Consider the following 19,257-nt stretch of genomic DNA (forward strand, 5'->3'; position numbering starts at 1 on the left):
TTTTATTTTTGTTAACAGTTATTTCTTTTTATCTTTTTCTTTTTTTTTTTTGTCAGGGAGTGGTTTGGTTTTTTTTTTGGACGGTGCCCAGCCCACAAGGCCCAGAGTACAACAAACGGATGGACCACCCTACCCGCACCTGACCCGGAAAACCAACGCACCCAGTCCCCTTAGTGCGCCGTTCCGACTCCAAGGCCAACGCAAGCTTCGTTTATCAATTGATTCAATTCTCTCAGAAAAGGAGGAGGTTGAGAAGGTGCTCCTTTTTTTTTTCTTGGTCAGAGAAGGCTTCAATCATGTGAAAATTTGTTGGCCTAGCCCAATAAAGGGAGGGGGGGGGGGTGAATCGACTAAAGGGTGATACTTGCCAGTTGGACCCAAAACAATTTGATAGCCTTTAATTTCTTTTAGTGGTCTCTGCACTATCTTTCAATCCAAAAAATCAAGGATTAATTTATTACGAATCTTAACTTTAATTTTTATTAGTTTGCAATTTTGCATATGAGTGAAAAAGTTTGGTTCATTATGAAATATAAACTAATTTGATATACACACTTTAATTTTAGAGATTAAATTGAGCTTTTTAATACAATTCAGAAGCCAATTTAAATCGCTTACAATGATAACATACACATAGATAAATAATATTGCGATACATAATACCAATTTGACACGTAAATAAATCATGTTATGATATACACATCAATATATCACGTTAGTACGCTATTAATTGAAATAAAAATTTAAGTTCGAATTAAAGGTAATTGAAAATTTAAAAATCCAAATTTAAGATTTGAGTTCTAAAGTGAAAATTTTGTGTGGTCAATCTTTTCACAATTATATGACAATCACTTTCCAAACAAAGAAAAAAAATCAAACAGTTTGTACAAACAAGTTATAAATTTGGTAAAGTAGCCAATCATCACTTGCTAGCCTTTGTTTTAACCCTTACACATGAGAGTAGCTTTACTCAAACATCTTAATTAGGAGCAAGAACAAAAAAAGGAATATGAGTGTTTCTTCAATTTATGAATGATACTTGTCCATACTTCTGTTTATAGAATATGAGTTCAGTTTACCTTTTTTAATAGATAATCTATATTTAAAGTTGGGTCTAGCAAAATCGGTTCAATAATATTAAGTCCAATTCATAAAATCTAATTTTGTGGATCGGATTGACTCCGACATGAGTTTTTAAAACCCGTAATCGACCTAACTTGAGAAGCAAGGCAAGTGCTCCTCTCATTACTTTGGTGATAACTATCTTTAACATGGGAAATAACTTCTCATACGGTAAAAAAATAATCACCTATAATTCACAGAAGTCATCTCCAAAAAATGACTAAATCTTACATTGTTACTTTATAAATACCCCAACACATATATATTTGAGCGAATATATTTTTCATACAAAATCTAATAAAATTCTTGTTAACTTAAGTATTGGAATTATTTATATTTTTGTAGGTATTTTACCATTGTCCAGACTTAGATGTTGAAACCCTTATCTACTCCAATACGTAAGTCAAAATTATTACTTAAAAATATTTGGATCTCACATCTATATCCAAAATTATTACCTTAGAACAATACTAAATATAAATTATCCTTTGATATTATTACATGTGAACTGTATATATTAAAAAAATTAACATGATAACTATAAAAATTTCATTGTTAATTGTTAAAATAGTCAAGATACAATATTATTATTCTTTTAAATAAAAGAAAAATATTATTAAAAAGGAGAAAAGGATATTATAACATGAGAGGATGACTGGATAAATATGGTTCTCACATCACAAACGAAGAAAAAAAAAGGGTCAAACGGAATTTCACTTTTCAGTCTTTCACCACATATACGAAAAGGAAAAATATTCTTAAAAAAGTGATGATATTATGAATTTCATATATTCCAGACTATTCCATATATAAACTTGAGTTGTAAAGAATGCATAGAACAAAAAAATGGACCAAATGATCTAATAAGGTTGGAACTATCCCTACTCTATTTAGCTCCTATGTTTTACTATCCCTTACGGATTTGAACCACCAGATTCTACTTTTCCCAACCATTTCATTTGCTCCAAAGTTCAAAGTGAATTTGATTCCAAAAAACCAAAGCAAATAATAGAGGGAGAAAGTACCGGGGGGTGCCTCACTACTCACACTAGCTTATGACCAAGTCAAGCAATAGGGCTAGGCCCATTTTAGTACATCGTATCAGAAAGTCTGAATCATGATTCACGTCCACATTGAGTCACATTATTATGATTTAAAAACTATTAAATATTAAATACGGATGAAGAAAACAAAATATAATATTTAAAAAAAAAAGTAGAAAAGGGTGGGGCTTATTTACTTATAGTCTATCACCAATCATTCTTGGGCCGGCCCATTTCACGGAGGCCATTTATCAGTATTCCGTGATCCACTCGTGACCGTTGATGTTGATCTAACGGCTGGTAGTGTGCCTCCGATTCTCACCCCACACACTGTTGTCCCTTGTTTGTTTTGAGGGAAAACGACGCGCATTAAACAAAGTGGGCTCTATATTATGAAGTTTGGGTTTTGGAGGGTGCATGCATTATCATCTTCCATCGCTTTCCATTTTTCTATCTCTTACCACCAAAGTCTTTTTGAAATGACATTTATCCTCCCCTCTTCTTCTTTTACATGTTATCTTATGCCCCACTCTCTTACCAAATCAAAAACACATCTAGAGTTTACATAACTTAAGTTACCTTCCTTTATATTCTCTCCATTCCTTTCTTTATCACTTCTTTTTAGGTGCAATTCATTTGTAATTAGGGTGGATCTCATTTTCTATTCAATAATAAAACAGAGTAAAAAAAATTTGATGTAAAAAGAATTCAGTAATACTATATATGATCAAGTCATTTTAGTAACTAAGTTTAGTCAAATTATTAATTAAACTTAATTACAAAAATAATTTATTTATCTATCATTTCTCAAATACATATGTTATAAGTCTTCTGGAAACGTGTGTTTACGTTGAAGATCTTTTTAAGAAAATTTTTAGAATCAGTTAATCATTCAATATCATAGAATAATAGATTTGTTCTTACCAGCTTAGGCCGAGGTATAGGTCGCGCTCCAGATAGGTCGTCCTCCTGATAAGGTCGGTGGATTCCTAAGGCGCGATCCAAAATCTCGGTGTACAGAAAGGGTGGAAGAATCGGGTACCTGCAAAAGGCACTCCGACGCTCAAATTAGTAAGAGAATATGTATGGAGTCTTTTTCTTAGAAAGATTGCTTACCTTCTTTTGTTCCTGCTTTTCCTTTTATACTCGTTTGTTGTTGAGCGTTTAGATTTAAGTCGTAACGTCTGGAGAGGGAATTTATTGCCTATCCGACGTTATTGTGTGAGAATGAATGCCGATTATGGCAAATATTCGGTTATAATGGTGAACACGTTACCGAGCTTATAACTCGTAACCGACTTTACTGGTCATATCACAGCCCCCAAGCTTGGCCTGACTTGGTGGGGACAGGTTGAGCTTTTAATTGACGAGTTATAGTTCGGCGTGTGGAGCCCCCAGATCAACGTGTCTCAATTGAGTTTCAACCCTTGGTATTCGAAGAGGTGAGGTGTGATCTTGTGATGAGTCATTGGTTGATGTGAAATGCAATTATTATGGTTTGGTTCAACTTCCTATGAGGCTTTTTAACCGTTTAACGTGTCTTTAGTTTAACGGTCAGGATGTAACTGTGGAACTGAAGAGTTGAATTAAATTAGTGTTTAGTGAAACTTGCTGCACGTTTACCGTGTTTGAGTAGGAGGTGGAAACTCTTATAGAAGAATGAGCACTAGAGGTTAGTAAAACTGCTTCTTCTTCCTATTATTTCTAATTTCTCTACTGGCTTCTTCTTTGAAAATGAGTGATAAAAAGAAAAAGTTGTTTTCTGGTGTTGAAGATGATGAGACCTATGGTTGGGTTGATCAAGATGTACATATACGGGCATCACTATTTTCTGATAGGGAGAGTGTAGATAGGGTAAATTTGGGAAGGATAGTAAGAACTGGGTTTCGGGTAGAGTTGTTGCCATGCAATCGATCTGATCGTGTTTTTCATAGAAAAAAGGATTTTGAAAATTTTTACATGTATAGCTGTGTGATGGAGGAACTGCGGGTCAAGCTTCCTTTCTCTAGTTTCGAGTGTGATGTGATGAAACAAATGAATTGCGCTCCTTCTCAAATACACCCGAATGGCTGGGCCTTTATCAGATGCTTCCAAGCTCTGATGGATTTCCTTGAGATTGAGGCAGAGTTGGAGTTGTTTTTTTCTTTGTTCCAAGCGAAGGGGGTATGGAAGGGCCTGTGGATAAATTTAAACAGTACGCCCGGGTTTGCTATTTTCAAACTTTATAAATCTTCTTTTAAAGATTTCAAAGAAATGTTTCTGAAAGTGAAATCAATAGATGAAGATTTTCCCTTTTACCTTGATGAGCATCTGGGGGAAAAGTTTCCCATGTATTGGTGTTGCCAACCGCAGCACATACTAGGTCCAGAACTCATCAATGGCCGTAATGAGTGTATTATCTCATTTCTGATTGAGATGGTGGATAGGGGTGGTTTGATATCTGTGTCTGACTTACTGGTGTGGGAGGAGAATAGATCGGCTGTTTTAGAATATTTTGGTAAGAAATTGGGGGGATTTTGGTTTTAAATTTTTCTGATAAACTTATAGACTGAGCAATTCTTTATGATACTGCAGCTGGTAACTTTCCGGGAGTGACTGCTTCGAGCTTAAGGTCTCGTTTTAAAGCAAAAAACTTTGATGGTTCGTCTTCAAATGCCGATAAAGCTGATGGTGGTACCGAGGTCAACCAGCCTCAGCCAAAGAAAAAGGGTATAGTGTTTAAGAAGAGGAAGTCGGAATCGGTTAATGTAGACGAGGTGTTGGTTAAAGACAATAGCCTTCAGCTTGAGGATTTATCAAATTTTACTAAAATGCAAGAGAAGCTCCATGTATTCGAAGAAGAAGGAGAGTCTGGTTCAGTGTGGAGTAAAAAATTCCCTTTTAGTGTTGTAGCTGACGAAATTGTTCAAACTGTGTCAGACATGAGCCGGGTAGAAGAGGTTGGAGATATAGGAATAGATCAGCTCCTGCAGGTTTACATCAAGTATCTTTTCTTTTTTGATATTTTGTGTCTTGCTTCTTTTTTCTTTTTAACAGACATTGTCTTTGAAATTTCAGGTGTTAGGCTTCCGACTTGCCAGTATTGGGCGTAGTCAAGAAAAAAGGCATAGGAGAGCAGCTTGTGAATTTTCCCAAATCACTGAATTGAAAGAGCAGTTAGTGTCAAAAGAGTCGAGTCTGACTGAGTTGAAGAAAAAACTTTCTGAGGTTGAAACTGATTTGAAGGTGGAAAGAGAATGTCGTGAAAATATTTCTGGATTGTTGAAAAAGAAAGAAAGTGACTTATTAAGTCTAACTGACCGAGTTGTTGAGTTGTCGGCAAAAATGAAAGAGCTTGAAAATAATAAACAAGGTGATATTTTGGATGCATTTGCTGAGGGATTTCAGAGGGCTGTTAACCAGGCAAGGTATCTTGCTCCGGATAGAGACTTTTCTGATATGGATCCCGGAAAGGTAGTTCGGGGGGGGGGAAGCTTATAGATGACGAAGAAACTGTTGAGGAGGGAGATGAGAATCTGGCCGACTGATCCTTTTTTTTTTTTTTTTTTTTTTAAAAGACTCTTATATGTGCTTTTTGTAGTCTGCGCGATTAGGTTTTGCTGTTTCCTAATCGTTTAGCTGGTAGCCTTATGTTGGCTTAATGACTGTTATGTCCGTGTAGGTTTGCTTGCGCATCCGTAGTATAATGATGCGACTTTTGGTGTTATTGGTATTATTATTTAATGATTATGGTATACCGTAGTTTTATGAAATAGTCTTGTTCATACTTCAAACAGAAATAAATGAGCATTGAAGCTGTATGAAAAGATTAAACTTTATCAGTAATAGTACCTGTACAACGTTATTCAGTAGGACCAGCCTCGTTAAAACCTCTATGAGTAAAAACCTCTTGGGAAAAAATCCTCAAAGTAGGAAAAAGAGTACTGGTTTGTTTGCTAACTGTAGTATTGTTTCAAAGAGTTGATGTTCCACGTGTTTGGAATTGTTGTGCCATCCAATTGCTCCAATTTGTAAGCCCCTCGCCCCAGCACTTCACATACTCGGTATGGACCATCCCACGCTGCGGCGAGTTTTCCGTGGAAAGAAGGTCGGCGGGCTTGCTCAGTTTTTCTTAACACCAAGTCACCAGTGTTGAACGTTCTCGGCTGTACTTTTCGTGAATGTCGTCGGCTAAGTTGTTGTTGTAGTGCTCGGTGCCGGATGGCTGATATTTCTCGAATTTCTTCAATAAGGTCGAGTTCTGCTTGCCGAGCTTCGTCATGATGTTCGGTCAGGGTTCTGAGAGAGTCTTGTGATATTTCCATAGGGATCATTGCCTCGGATCCATAGACCAAACGAAATGGTGTCTCTTTGGTTGTTGAGTGTGCTGTGGTGTTGTATGCCCATAGCACTTCTGGTACGAGCTCAGCCCACAATCCTTTCGCATCATCGAGCTTTTTTCGTAGTGCCTGGAGGACTACTTTGTTAGCAGCCTCTGCTAAGCCATTAGATTGTGGGTGTTCCACCGAGGAGAAATGCTGCTTTATTTTTAGGTTCTACAAAAATTCCTTGAAACTATGGTCAGTGAACTGCCGACCATTATCGGTTATGATGTGACCTGGTACGCCGAATCTGCAAATTATGCTTTTCCAAACAAAACTTATCATTTGAGATGATGTAATTTTTGCCAAAGGATGTGCTTCAATCCATTTGGAGAAATAGTCTATTGCGACTACCAAATATTTCATTTGTCTCGGGGCAGTGGGGAATGGCCCGAGGATATCGATTCCCCATCTATTGAATGGCCAGCTCACTTCTGATTGATGAAGTTGTTCGGCAGGCACATTAATCATCGGCGAGTGCTTCTGACATTTGTCACAGGTTCTGACCTTTTGCCTACTATCGTCCCATATCGTCGGCCAGTAAAAACCTGCCCGGAGTACCTTCTGTGCTAAGCTCCGAGCTCCACAATGTATTCCACAAATGCCCTCGTGGGCCTCTGACAAAACAAGATCGGCTTCTGTCCTGTCCAAACATTTTAACAGAGGTCGAGAATAGCCTCGCCTATACAGAATGTTATTCATTAATGTAAAGAAGGAGGCTTGTCGCCTGAATTTAATTTTATCTTTGATTTGTTCTGGAATAGAGCCACTACGGAGATATTGTATATAGGGTTGTTGCCAACTTCCTTCATTGATCATGTTTAGGATATTGAGTATATCGATGCTTGGCCTACTTAAAGTTGACTGCAAAAGTGTTGTAGTTTGTGTTTGTGTAGTGGCTAGTTTTGATAAAATATCTGCTCTATGGTTTTGTTCTCTTGGTATATGGATAACCTCAATATTTGAAAAATCATTTAATAGCTTCCGGACGATGTCTAGGTATTTTAATAGGATCTGATCTTTTGTCTGAAAACTATGATTTACTTGCTGGACGACTAATAAAGAATCGCAGTAAACTTTCAGAATATTAACATGTAAATCAATAGCTAACCTGAGCCCAGCAATGAGGGCTTCATACTCAGCTTGATTGTTGCTTGCCTTGAAGGAGAATCTGAGAGAATGCTCGATTACTATGCCGTCTGAGCTTTCAAGTAGTATTCCTGCACCTGACCCCTGAGGGTTTGAAGCACCGTCCACGAATAAGGTCCAGGGTTGACCTTTATCGTCGGAGTTTGGGCATGAAAGTTCGGCAACGAAATCTGCTAAACATTGTGATTTAACAGACCCTCTAGGTTGATAGTGAATGTCAAATTCTGACAGCTCTATGGACCACTTAATTAGTCGTCCTGCTAACTCAGGCTTCGAGAGTATTTGCCGAAGTGGGTGTGCTGTTCGAACGATGATTGTATGGCTCTGAAAATAAGGTCGGAGGCGCCTTGCCGAGAAGATTAGTGCTAGGACGAGCTTCTCGAGTATTGGGTAGCGTAGCTCGGCATTTTGCAGCGACTTGCTCACGAAATAGACCGGCTGTTGATCCTTGTTATTCTCTGTAATAATAACAGAACTAATGGTCACATCAGTTACAGATAAATATAAATATAGTGGTTCACCGAGCTTTGGTTTCTGCAGAACAGGTGGTTTAGACAGGAACTGTTTTAAGCCCATGAATGCCTCTTCACATTCTTCATTCCAAGAAAAGTGCCTTGCCGTTTTCTTTAAACACTGGAAAAAGTTAAAGGATTTAGCTGCTAGGCATGGTAGGAATCTTGATAATGCAGCTAAACGGCCTGTCAGTCGTTGAACTTCTTTAATTGTCTTAGGACTGTGCATGTCGAGAATAGCTTGGCATTTTTCTGGGTTAGCCTCTATTCCTCGGCTTGTCAAGATGAATCCGAGGAATTTTCCTCCTTGAACACCGAAAGCGCATTTTTCAGGATTTAACCTCATGTTGTATTTTCTGACTTGCGTAAATATCTCATCGAGGTCTTCTATGTGTGGGTGGCCGACCTTTGTTTTGACGACCATGTCGTCAACGTAGACCTCGACATTTCTGCCTATTTGCTGCTCAAAGACTTTGTTCATTAATCTTTGATATGTTGCACCTGCATTCTTTAAACCAAAAGGCATAACATTATAGCAATAATTACCGTATTCAGTTATAAAAGCTGTTTTTTCCTGGTCTGATGGATGCATAAAGATCTGGTTATAACCAGAGTATGCATCCATGAAACTCAGCGTACCATATCCACATGAGTTATCAACTAAAGTATCTATGCAGGGTAGGGGATAAGCATCTTTGGGGCATGCTTTATTTAAATCAGTAAAATCGACGCACATGCGCCATTTACCATTATTCTTTTTCACCATAACGATGTTGGCCAACCATGTTGTGAATCTCAGTTCTCGGATGAATTGGGCGTCTATGAGTTTGTTGACTTCGGACATTGAGGCTGCTCGCTTTTCAGTTCCGAGGTTCCGCTTTTTCTGGGAAACTGGTCGGGCTGTTGGGTTGACTGCTAACCTGTGTGTTATTACTGATGGACTAATTCCTGGCATATCCCCTGAGGTCCAAGCAAATAAGTCGGTATTCCGGCGTAAGAATGCAATCAGCTTCTCCTTTGCGCCTTTTTCCAGTGACGCTCCTATAAAGGTGAACTTCGTATGATCGCCGGTCAGGGTGACCTTTATTAGATCCTCATTTGGTACAGGGCGCTCTTGAAAGTCGGCTCTCGGGTCTAGCTCGGCTAGGGTTGGCTGCTCTGATGTTATGGAATTGACACGAACTTCGGTATTGGCTTTCACTGGCTTAAGGCTTATATTGTAGCATTGCCGAGCTTCGTGTAGATCGCTGTGGATGGTGGCGACGATGTTGTCCTGCACAGGAAACTTAACACAAAGGTGAAATGTTGAAACTATTGCAGTAAATTTATTCAAGAAGGGTCTCCCTAATATAACATTATAGGGACTAAAACAGTCAACCACCAGATACTGGACGTCTTGTGTTTTAGACAAGGGCTGCTCTCCGAGAGTGGTTTGTAACCACACAGATCCCATCACGGGAACTCGTTCTCCTGAGAAGCCGACCAATTCTCCCGAATATGGCTGTAAAATGTTAGTGCTCAGTTTCATTTTCTGAAATGTGGTAAAGAAAAGGATATCAGCACTGCTTCCTGGATCAAGTAGGACTTTTCTGACTATGAGATCACCCAGTTGGATAGAAATAACCACGGGATCATCATAGTTGGTGTAAGTGGAATTGAGGTCGGCGTGTCCGAAGGTCAGCTCCGGGACTTCTTGCATCGGTGGAGGATTATGAGAATTATTCTCAACTGCTAACATGGCTCTGTAGGTCCTTTTTCTAGCCGAGCTTGTGTGACCACCACCAGCATAGCCACCTGAAATGCAATTGATCACCCCTCTAGGGTGAGCAGGAGTTTTATCCTTTTCCTTTGAAGATGGGCTTGTTGTATGTTGTTCAGGGCTCGACGTTGCTCTCTTTTGCATATGTCCTGTAATGAATTTGTCAAGGTGGCCTTGCCGTGCCAAACGCTCTAGCAAATCTTTAGCAATGACACATTCGTCGGTTGTGTGGCCATGCTTTTGATGAAAAGTGCAGTATCTAGTTTTGTCGACGTTTTTTGCTTCTGGGTAAGCGCCTGCCTTTCGAGGGGGTTTGATTAGCTTAGAATTTAGTATCTCCTTGATTATATCATCCCGTTTGGTGTTAAACTGGGTATAAGATTCATATCGCGGGACCGGTTTAAAGCTCTTCTTGTTATCGCGTGGCTTTTCATCATCCTTGACTGCCGATTTTTCTGCCCTTCTTGCTTGGCGAAGTTCTTCGATATCGATCTGTCCTTTGGCCTTCTCGCGAAATTCAGCCAAGGTTTTTGGTTTTGCAACGGCAATGGTCTCCTGAAATTTACCTGGTCGCAGGCCACTCTTAATTGCATGAAGATGGACCTCGGGGTGGAGATTAGGAATTTTCATAGCCACCTTCGTGAAACGAGTTATATAATCCTTCAGGCTCTCTTGTGGTCCCTGCTTAATAGTTGTCAAATAGTCAGAATCATGGAGGTATATTGCAGATGCTGCAAAATGGTCTTCAAATTGACGAGCTAACTCCTGAAAGCGGGATATTGAATCTGCAGGCAAAGAGCAAAACCAGTCAAGTGCAGGACCGTCTAAAAAAGATGGAAAACATCGACAAAGAATTGGATCGGATGCACCGTTAACAATCATAATAGATCGGAACTTTTTAACATGCTGCTTTGGATCACCCAGTCCGTCATATGGGGTTAAAGTTGTTGGGAGGGTGAATTGTCTAGGGAGTTGAAAGTTCATTATATCCGCCGTGAATGGTCCTGCGGAGTTGTCAGGTTGTTCTTCCTCATTTTCAGGCTGAGCTTCTTCATTCCGTTGATTTTCTTCATTATTGCTTTGTGGTGTCTCAGAAACATGAGTTCGTTCGTTGTTTTCATCATCATTAGTATGGTGTCCTAAACGAGCTTGTTCTAACTGTGCGATTTGATTTTGCATTCTCTGGTTATCTTCCGCCATTCGCTGATTTGCCTGTTGAAGCTCGGTCACTATCCTCAGAAGCTCGGATGGAGTGGGCGGGGGGACGTCCGCCATGAGGGTGTGTGGAAAATCCGGGGCCTAGCACAAGTGATGTTTCAAATTGTTCGGCCCCACGGTGGGCGCCAATGTTCTTACCAGCTTAGGCCGAGGTATAGGTCGCGCTCCAGATAGGTCGTCCTCCTGATAAGGTCGGTGGATTCCTAAGGCGCGATCCAAAATCTCGGTGTACAGAAAGGGTGGAAGAATCGGGTACCTGCAAAAGGCACTCCGACGCTCAAATTAGTAAGAGAATATGTATGGAGTCTTTTTCTTAGAAAGATTGCTTACCTTCTTTTGTTCCTGCTTTTCCTTTTATACTCGTTTGTTGTTGAGCGTTTAGATTTAAGTCGTAACGTCTGGAGAGGGAATTTATTGCCTATCCGACGTTATTGTGTGAGAATGAATGCCGATTATGGCAAATATTCGGTTATAATGGTGAACACGTTACCGAGCTTATAACTCGTAACCGACTTTACTGGTCATATCAAGATTGATGAAGGACTAGTAGAAACAATACAATTTTTACCAAAACTAGATTAATTGAGTGATGATAAAAGTTATAGTGGAAACTCAGATGCAGTCAATTTCACATGAAGTTGATAATTGAGAACTGTTAGATGATTTGACTGATTTGATTAAATTTTTATCTAACGGCGCTCACCTATCAACTTCACATGAAGTCGACTGTACCTGAGTTTTCACCTAAAAGTTATACACTCTTCTACGAAAAATAGTCTCGATTGGGTTTTGTTTCTATATTTTATTTTATTTTTAGTATTTTTTGTTTTTAAATTTTATAAAAAATTGAAAATAATATTAACATAAGGGTCTAATTGACTTTTGCTTTTATTTCATATTTTTTGTGTTTTATTTTTAAAATTTTAAAAGTAAAAATAGAAAATCAAAACAGAAAAGAGCCATATCCTAATTTTGTTATTTTTATTATTTTAAATTTTTTCACAAACTTTAAAATGAAATATAAAAATTAAAATAAAAAATGAAAATATAAACTACTCGAACCATTAGTTCTTTAAAGAATTTAAACATACATTTTACTGTTACATAAGATTATAATTACCTATAATTATCTCAAAATAAAATGAAAAACAAAAACAAAACTCACTGCCTCATTTCGCAATTTCCATTACAGAAGTATAGAATGATGACATTTATGATTAAGTCGAACCTCTTCTTTTTTTGGTAAAAAGTTGTGCTTTCTTAATCAAGTGTATATATATATATATATATATATATATATATATATATATATATATATATATATTCTTAGAATCTATTGCAGCAGTTTGAACTACTGAATCTATGTATTGCTTAATTAATTAATTAATCTAATATTAAATTCAGCTACTATGGCCTAGCGTGTCCAGAATAACGAATATTAATCAATTCATCATCATGAACCCTTGGCCTTATTTTGCTTAAGCAGTGAAACCTTCAAGTGATGATGGAGTCATGGAGGAGACTTTTAAAGTATCGTTTTCTATCTTAATTAAGCATTGTTAAAGTGCATTTGAAAAACTTTTTTAATAAGACAACATCTTAAGAATACAATTTTTTTTAAAAAAGAAGGATTTTGAAATTTCAAACAATATCATTAAATATACACAAAAAGTTGTTTTTTCTTATACATAAAAGTTTATGTAAATTATCGAAGAAAAAGGTCTATGTAAGAAAGTGCTCTTGGCACTAATTAAAATTACTATTAACAGAGATTTTTTTTTTCAATAAATACATTAAAAATTGTATTATTTAGTGTTTCAACAAAAATCTTTATCTATTAAACCCCTTTAATTTATTAATGTTTTTAAGACTTTTGTTAAAATATTTTATATATTTATTCAATTATATTCATTTTTTTAAATGACTATTTATATAGTTAATATAAAAAATAATTATTTTTACTGATATATCGTAATTAGATATATATATAAATTATTTCATACACACAACGAATCAAAATTAAATTATATATATAAGTGTGTAATTATTTAATTTACCATATATTATGTCATATCCACGCCTTCTCAAAAATAAAATAAAAAGAACACACACCCCCAAAATTATTTATTCGTTTAGAAATAAAAAAGGGAAACTCATATTAGGTTACTAGTTACTACCAATGTGTAGTGGTTTAATTTGATGTAATAAAATTTGACATGCACTGATATTGTAGGCATATGTAATTTACAGTTTGAGTTGTTAGAAAGCAACTAGAATTTAAAGAGAAAAATAACAACCGAAGTAACGGAATATCTAATGATAGAAAAGGCAGAAAACAATATATCGGTAGCTTTATTTTTGGCTCCACTATGCTGTACTATAGATTCCAAAACTACATCTAATATAAATTCCAAAGTACTCAATTTTGATCCCATTGGTTTCCATCTGACCATGTATGCAATGTATCACCTCCAACGGGATAAGTTTACATTTATTGCGAATATTTTCTTTTCTTAATTTAGTCAATCAAAATATCCCCATATCTTTATTCATGAACTATCATGTCCAACTTGAAAACTACCAACACACACCACCCATTGTCCACATGAATCAATTATTTGGACCTACCTTTGCACTCCCAAATTTCAAATTTTCAATCAATAACGTAAGCGATGATAATACTATGTGCATGACTAGCCGTATAAGAGAATAATTAAAGAAACTAAATTGTCCAAAAACTAAATTAAATGTGATAGATCAACTCAAGAAAATAAAATCCATTCTACATATACATAGAATTATTAGAACAATTCTAATCGAGTGATTTTTAGGATTTTAAAGCTAATATATAAAAGAAGTAGACCATTTTTGAATTTCATTCTTCATTGGAAATCATTGATAAAATGATATTGATTTTAGTATAGAAAGACTATTTCATTTTGGTAAAAAACTGAAGTTATAAAATTTAAATTGAATTAAAATTAAATATTGATTAAAAATCTCATATTTAATTTTAAAATACTATTTATATTATATGATTGGCAAATATTGATGTACCATTTTATAAAATCTAAAATAAAATTAAATTAAAAGTTTAAAACCGAACATTGAAAATATGGTGGAAACTCAGGTGCAGTCGACTTGTCTTCACGTGAAGTTGATACTTAAGAACCGTTAAATGATTTGACTAAATTTTCATCTAACAGCTCTCGAATATCAACTTCACGTGAAGTTGACTTCACATGAGTTTTTACCTAAAAATACTCATAAAGACGAACCAATCATTAATCGATCCACTTAAAATAATAAGTCACTAAAATTATTTGAGTTTTACATATTGACATGAAATATTACCACCTTAATTATCTCTCTACTTATAGAAAAATTTACATAAAAAGTAAAAACTCACATGTAGTTGTCTTTATGTAAAGTTTATAATTGAGAATTGTTAGATAACAATTTAGTCAAATTTATCAAATCATTTAACAACTCTCAACTATCAACTTCACGTGAAAATAATTCTTAAGGGTAATGTTAAGTAGACAAAAAAAAATAGCTAGAACTTGCCTTATTTAGTATTAATTAACTGTCGTAATAATTAATGAACGGTAAATAAGGCAAGTTATGACTGTTTTTGGCTGATTTTTTTTTTTGTTACCAAATATTTTTGTTTAAAATAAGATGAAAATTGGATCGAATGGAGCTATTATTCAAGCAAAGTAATTGAAAATAAGTAATTTTGTGTATTGAATTCATGCAAAAAGAAAAAAGAAAAAAGAAGGTGTAAAAGGACAGCAGAGGCGTGGCCCATGCAAGTGTTCTGGAGAGTGAGTGCGACGTTCACCTGATCTAACTGTGGCATGAAATGTGGTTCCCCTTAAATAGCGATGCATACACACACACACACATGACACATCCACATACATTTCTTGTTATGAAAAAATCAGGAGGAGGCATCATGAAGGGTTACGAGCCACGTTCAAGTTCGTCTTGTGCGGCCTGCAAATTCTTGAAGAGAAGGTGCATACCTAACTGCATATTCGCCCCTTACTTTCGCTCCGACGAGTGCAAGAAATTCGCCAAAGTTCACAAGGTCTTCGGCGCCAGCAATGTCAGCAAGATCCTCGTCGAGGTCCCCGAGGACCAGCGGGAAGACACCGTCAACTCCCTCGCCTACGAGGCCGAGGCCCGCCTCCGCGACCCTGTTTACGGCTGCATTGGCGCCATTGCTCTCCTTCAGAGGAAAATGCTCGAGCTTCAGCACGATCTCGCCATTGCCAAGGATCGTCTTGCTCGCTATTCTGCTGTTGCTGCTACTGCTGATGCTACTTCTCTTATTACTTCTTCCTCTTCTTCCTCCGATAACATCTTTCATTTCAATAATTCTCAAGTTTCCTTGCCTCCTTTCCCTGAATTCCCTTCTTCCTCTGATTTCAATGACACTGCTGCTTTCTGCCACGCCTCTTCTTCTTCCTCTCAATCCTTTCCCAGACACGACACCACTGTAGTCGACGATTTCATTCAAATTCCATATATATTTTAGATTATATATTCTCATTGTCACCGTTTTCCATCTTCAATTATTGTCCCTTTCCTTGTTGTTTGTTTTTCTCAATTTTCTAATCAATCAAAACCAGCCACTTTTGTTGTATATGCTAATAATTCATATAAATAATTAACAACTCCGTCAATGAATTTGCCTGAGCTTGACATCTTTTTTCCACAATTTCAACCACGATGATTTAATTTCCGTTACATCTCCATTACTGCACATGCTTACATGTATTTATCTTAGTTGATAGTTAAAAATTATTAGATAATAATTTAATCACATACATATATTAAATTATTTAATAATTTTCAATTATTAATTTTACGTGTAATTCTTCGTCAGGAATAATATGCTGTTATTAATAAGAAATTGTTTGGACCAGAAAAAAAAACTGAAAGAAACTCAGTCTGACTAATAATAAATCAGTTTGTTTATGCGAATTGCAATGATATTGGATGATTCGATGAGAATTGTGATAAGAGGGTAATTATTATATTCTTGTAGTGAATTAAGATGAGATATATGGCTTTTGGGTGATGTGGACACGAGAACAATGAGCATTCATTGCCATTAACTAGATGAGTGAGAGAGACACCGTATTCAGTACAAAAAAAGAAAGCAACACTAGCAAGTTTGATTCTTTTGCCTATCTTTCTTTTTGAACGATTTTCCTCCCAATGCAATGCATAGTGGGTCTTACCACCGTACTGTTCTATTGAAACATGGAGCATCCCCATCATGATTCTCACTGAAAAAAGAAACCCCACCACCAATGGTCCTTATAAGCTTTTATCATAGTCATGGGAATCCAAAGACTAATGACTATAGACACCAATCTATACAATTTTCAACAGTAATTTCTTTAATAGTTTTAATTCAATATTTATACAAAATTCGATTTGATTACACGTATTAGGTTATTTGTGGTGTATGTGTATGGAACATATTAATGGCAACATCATGCTATGGCCCAAACAATCAAAATGAAAACCCCTTATATATACTACTATTCTAGGTACATGAACCATTATTAATAGTAACGTAACCCCAATATATACCTAAAATTCTTTGTTAATAACACCATATACCATTGTTGTTTAATTTTACCAATTTTGGAAATGCTCAGTACTTATCTAATACCGCTTTTATTACATCAACATGCTACCGACATGGAGTCTCATTACATGGGCTTTTGTCAGTGTTAGAATAATAATAATAAAAACTTGCGTCTAATTATTTTTATATAAATTAATAGTTAAAAATCAATAATTATAAATTATTCAATAATTTAATATATTTAATTAAATTATTATTTAATAATTTTTAATTATTAATTTTATATAAAAGACAATTGCAAATGAGTTATTTTTTAATATATAATATTTGTAATCATAAACTGAGGTAGCTAAAAAGCTTTTGAAATCTAGTGAGATGATCCTGGCAATAGTATGTTAATTTAATTTGAAGACCAACATCGGTATTTTTATCAAGCCTAGTAGTCTATTTATCATTGCATGGAACCGGTAAAGAAAGCATACAAGAATTAATCTTGCTTGATTATAAATTAAAAGACATTAGAATTTGTAATAGAGGGAAAAATAATAGAATTAACATTATACGTACACAATTTGTTATTAGTTATTGGAAGGGAAAAAAGTAAAAGGAAGAAAATAGAAGTACAACATTTTTCTGGCGATCCATGTGTTGCAGAAATAATGCTGGGCTGCACGTGTATGTATGGCAGAGCGATATCACCTTCTGAATCCATAAATTATGCGAGTTTTCATATGCACAGCTGCCTGATGCCTACGACTACTTGGCACTGCACGTGACTCGATCGAAATATTCATTTAAGTTTTAACACACTGCACTTGGATACACTCACGTAAAAATTGATTAGGGATTACCGTTTGATTCAACCGAACTAACTTGATCTCTCCAGTTTTTAACCGAGTAGCTAGTTTTCTTTCTTTTTTTTTTTTTAAGTGATAATAATTGCATGGATATGAGGTGGGTATGGATAGTGATAGTTACATTTTATATCCATTCCAAACATATAATTATATAAGGATTTGTTATTGGCGTCTAAGCCGTCGAGTGAATATAAGTGTAAATAAAATTGTTTTGCTTGGATTTTAATTTTTTGGTGAATTATACAGTAAAGATGTAAATTTATAGATTTTTTTTTTTTATGTAATGAAAGAGAGATTGAAAATACTAGGATCTACTTTTTGAACATTAATAAAATAATAAAAAATAATTATAAAAGAAATTTAATTCTCTCTATACAACCTCAATCTGTATAATAGAGTGCTCTTAATTTTTTTTATTTTGATAAAAAGTATCCATCAAATTTGTATTAAGAATTCAATTCAGGAATAAATATGATTTTATTAGAAGAATTTAACCCTAAGATTTATGGAATATAAATATTAAAATAGACTTTGCAAATAAAAAAAGAATGTACACTCTGTATTATTGATTGAATGAAACTTTACAACCAAATTTTTTTCATAAATAAAAATAAAAATAGAATCAAACATAAAACTTGAAATGAATTCTATTTCACTTATTTTTGGTAACTTTGACAGATTTTTTGATAAGGTGTTTAATAATTAAGTTTGTATTAAAATTTTAAGTATCGAAGAATAAATACGATTTTTCTAAAAAATAGTGGATTGGATTCGACTCGAGAATTACTTTGCGTTCGTATCGAAATGTATGAGATGCTCGAATTGTGAGAAATAATAAAGAATTACAAATAAACAGATGAAACTTTAAAATTAAAATTAAAAGCAAGCAAAAATGTTTGAAGAACAAAAGTAAAAATAAAATGCGTAAAGCAAATAATAAAAAGAAAACAAATAAATAAAAAGAAATGGAAAAAAGAAGATAAAAGAAAAGCAAATAAAAGTGGACTTCCAACACTCACATCTACTTGTACTCTATGGTCTTTCATTGCATCGCTGGAACTGGAAATTTTGACAGAAGTCTATCTGTGATGATCTAGTATTTTTGAAGAAGTCCTAAAATTTTTCTGAGTTTCTCCTATTTATAGACCATGAAGATAGACTTGTCACGGAAAATCTTGGTCCACAATCTTACTTCCTTCTTTTTCTCTGCCATGACCATAAAGAATCTTGACTCCTAAGAATCTTGAGGTAGGCTTGCTCCTCAAATTTTGCACCCATGTTCTCCACTCAACTTGAAGGTCAAGTAGCAAGCCTTGATACTCAGGGAAAGGCAATAACTACCTTTCGACTTCGACGTTTTTTACACCATCTTTATTCGACTTCAACTTACCCATTTCTTCTGTAATCGAAACCATTGGCATCTTTAATATTCCTCATGTCGGGCACGTGCAACCTTTTCAAACTCTCAAAATTTGAAAGGACAGTTACGCATCATATAAAAAGACGCGCGCTTTTCTGAGAATACATAATGTTCCCTGGGATTTAACGAGTCGTTCCTTGAATAGAGTACTTCTTCAAATTCTCCCGGTCGGATTATCTCATGAATCCACCAGGACTTTAGAAGAAAC

The 19,257-nt window shown here is 35.5% G+C and overlaps 2 protein-coding genes across 2 annotated transcripts; one reads left to right on the forward strand and one right to left on the reverse strand.

Annotated features, from left to right (window-relative positions):
- Nucleotides 1–6,100: 6,100 nt before the first annotated feature.
- LOC140180479 (uncharacterized) lies at nt 6,101–11,221 on the reverse strand. Its single transcript, XM_072221672.1, has 4 exons — nt 8,951–11,221; nt 7,638–8,647; nt 6,959–7,208; nt 6,101–6,700 (listed from the first exon to the last, which is right to left on the reverse strand). The coding sequence occupies exons 1-4, from the start codon at nt 11,219–11,221 to the stop codon at nt 6,101–6,103; spliced, it is 4,131 nt and encodes a 1,376-aa protein (XP_072077773.1).
- Nucleotides 11,222–15,040: 3,819 nt separating this feature from the next.
- On the forward strand, nt 15,041–15,874 carry LOC112767415 (LOB domain-containing protein 21-like). The gene has a single exon (XM_025813273.3). It carries the CDS (start codon nt 15,072–15,074, stop codon nt 15,705–15,707), a length of 636 nt encoding a protein of 211 aa, XP_025669058.1. The 5' UTR covers nt 15,041–15,071; the 3' UTR covers nt 15,708–15,874.
- The last annotated feature ends 3,383 nt before the right edge of the window (nt 15,875–19,257 follow it).

This window comes from Arachis hypogaea, chromosome 17 (assembly GCF_003086295.3).
Source record: "Arachis hypogaea cultivar Tifrunner chromosome 17, arahy.Tifrunner.gnm2.J5K5, whole genome shotgun sequence".
Classification (NCBI taxonomy): Eukaryota; Viridiplantae; Streptophyta; class Magnoliopsida; order Fabales; family Fabaceae; genus Arachis; species Arachis hypogaea.

Excerpts from the sequence above, each read along its gene's own strand:
- LOC140180479 (XM_072221672.1), bottom strand. The coding sequence starts at position 11,221 with ATGGCGGACGTCCCCCCGCCCACTCCATCCGAGCTTCTGAGGATAGTG. Across the intron at positions 8,648-8,950 it reads GGTTGGCCAACATCGTTATG|CAAATAGGCAGAAATGTCGA; the intron begins GTGAAAAAGAAT and ends GTCTTTGAGCAG. Across the intron at positions 7,209-7,637 it reads GCCCTCATTGCTGGGCTCAG|GCGAGGCTATTCTCGACCTC; the intron begins GTTAGCTATTGA and ends CATTCTGTATAG.
- LOC112767415 (XM_025813273.3), top strand. The coding sequence starts at position 15,072 with ATGACACATCCACATACATTTCTTGTTATGAAAAAATCAGGAGGAGGC.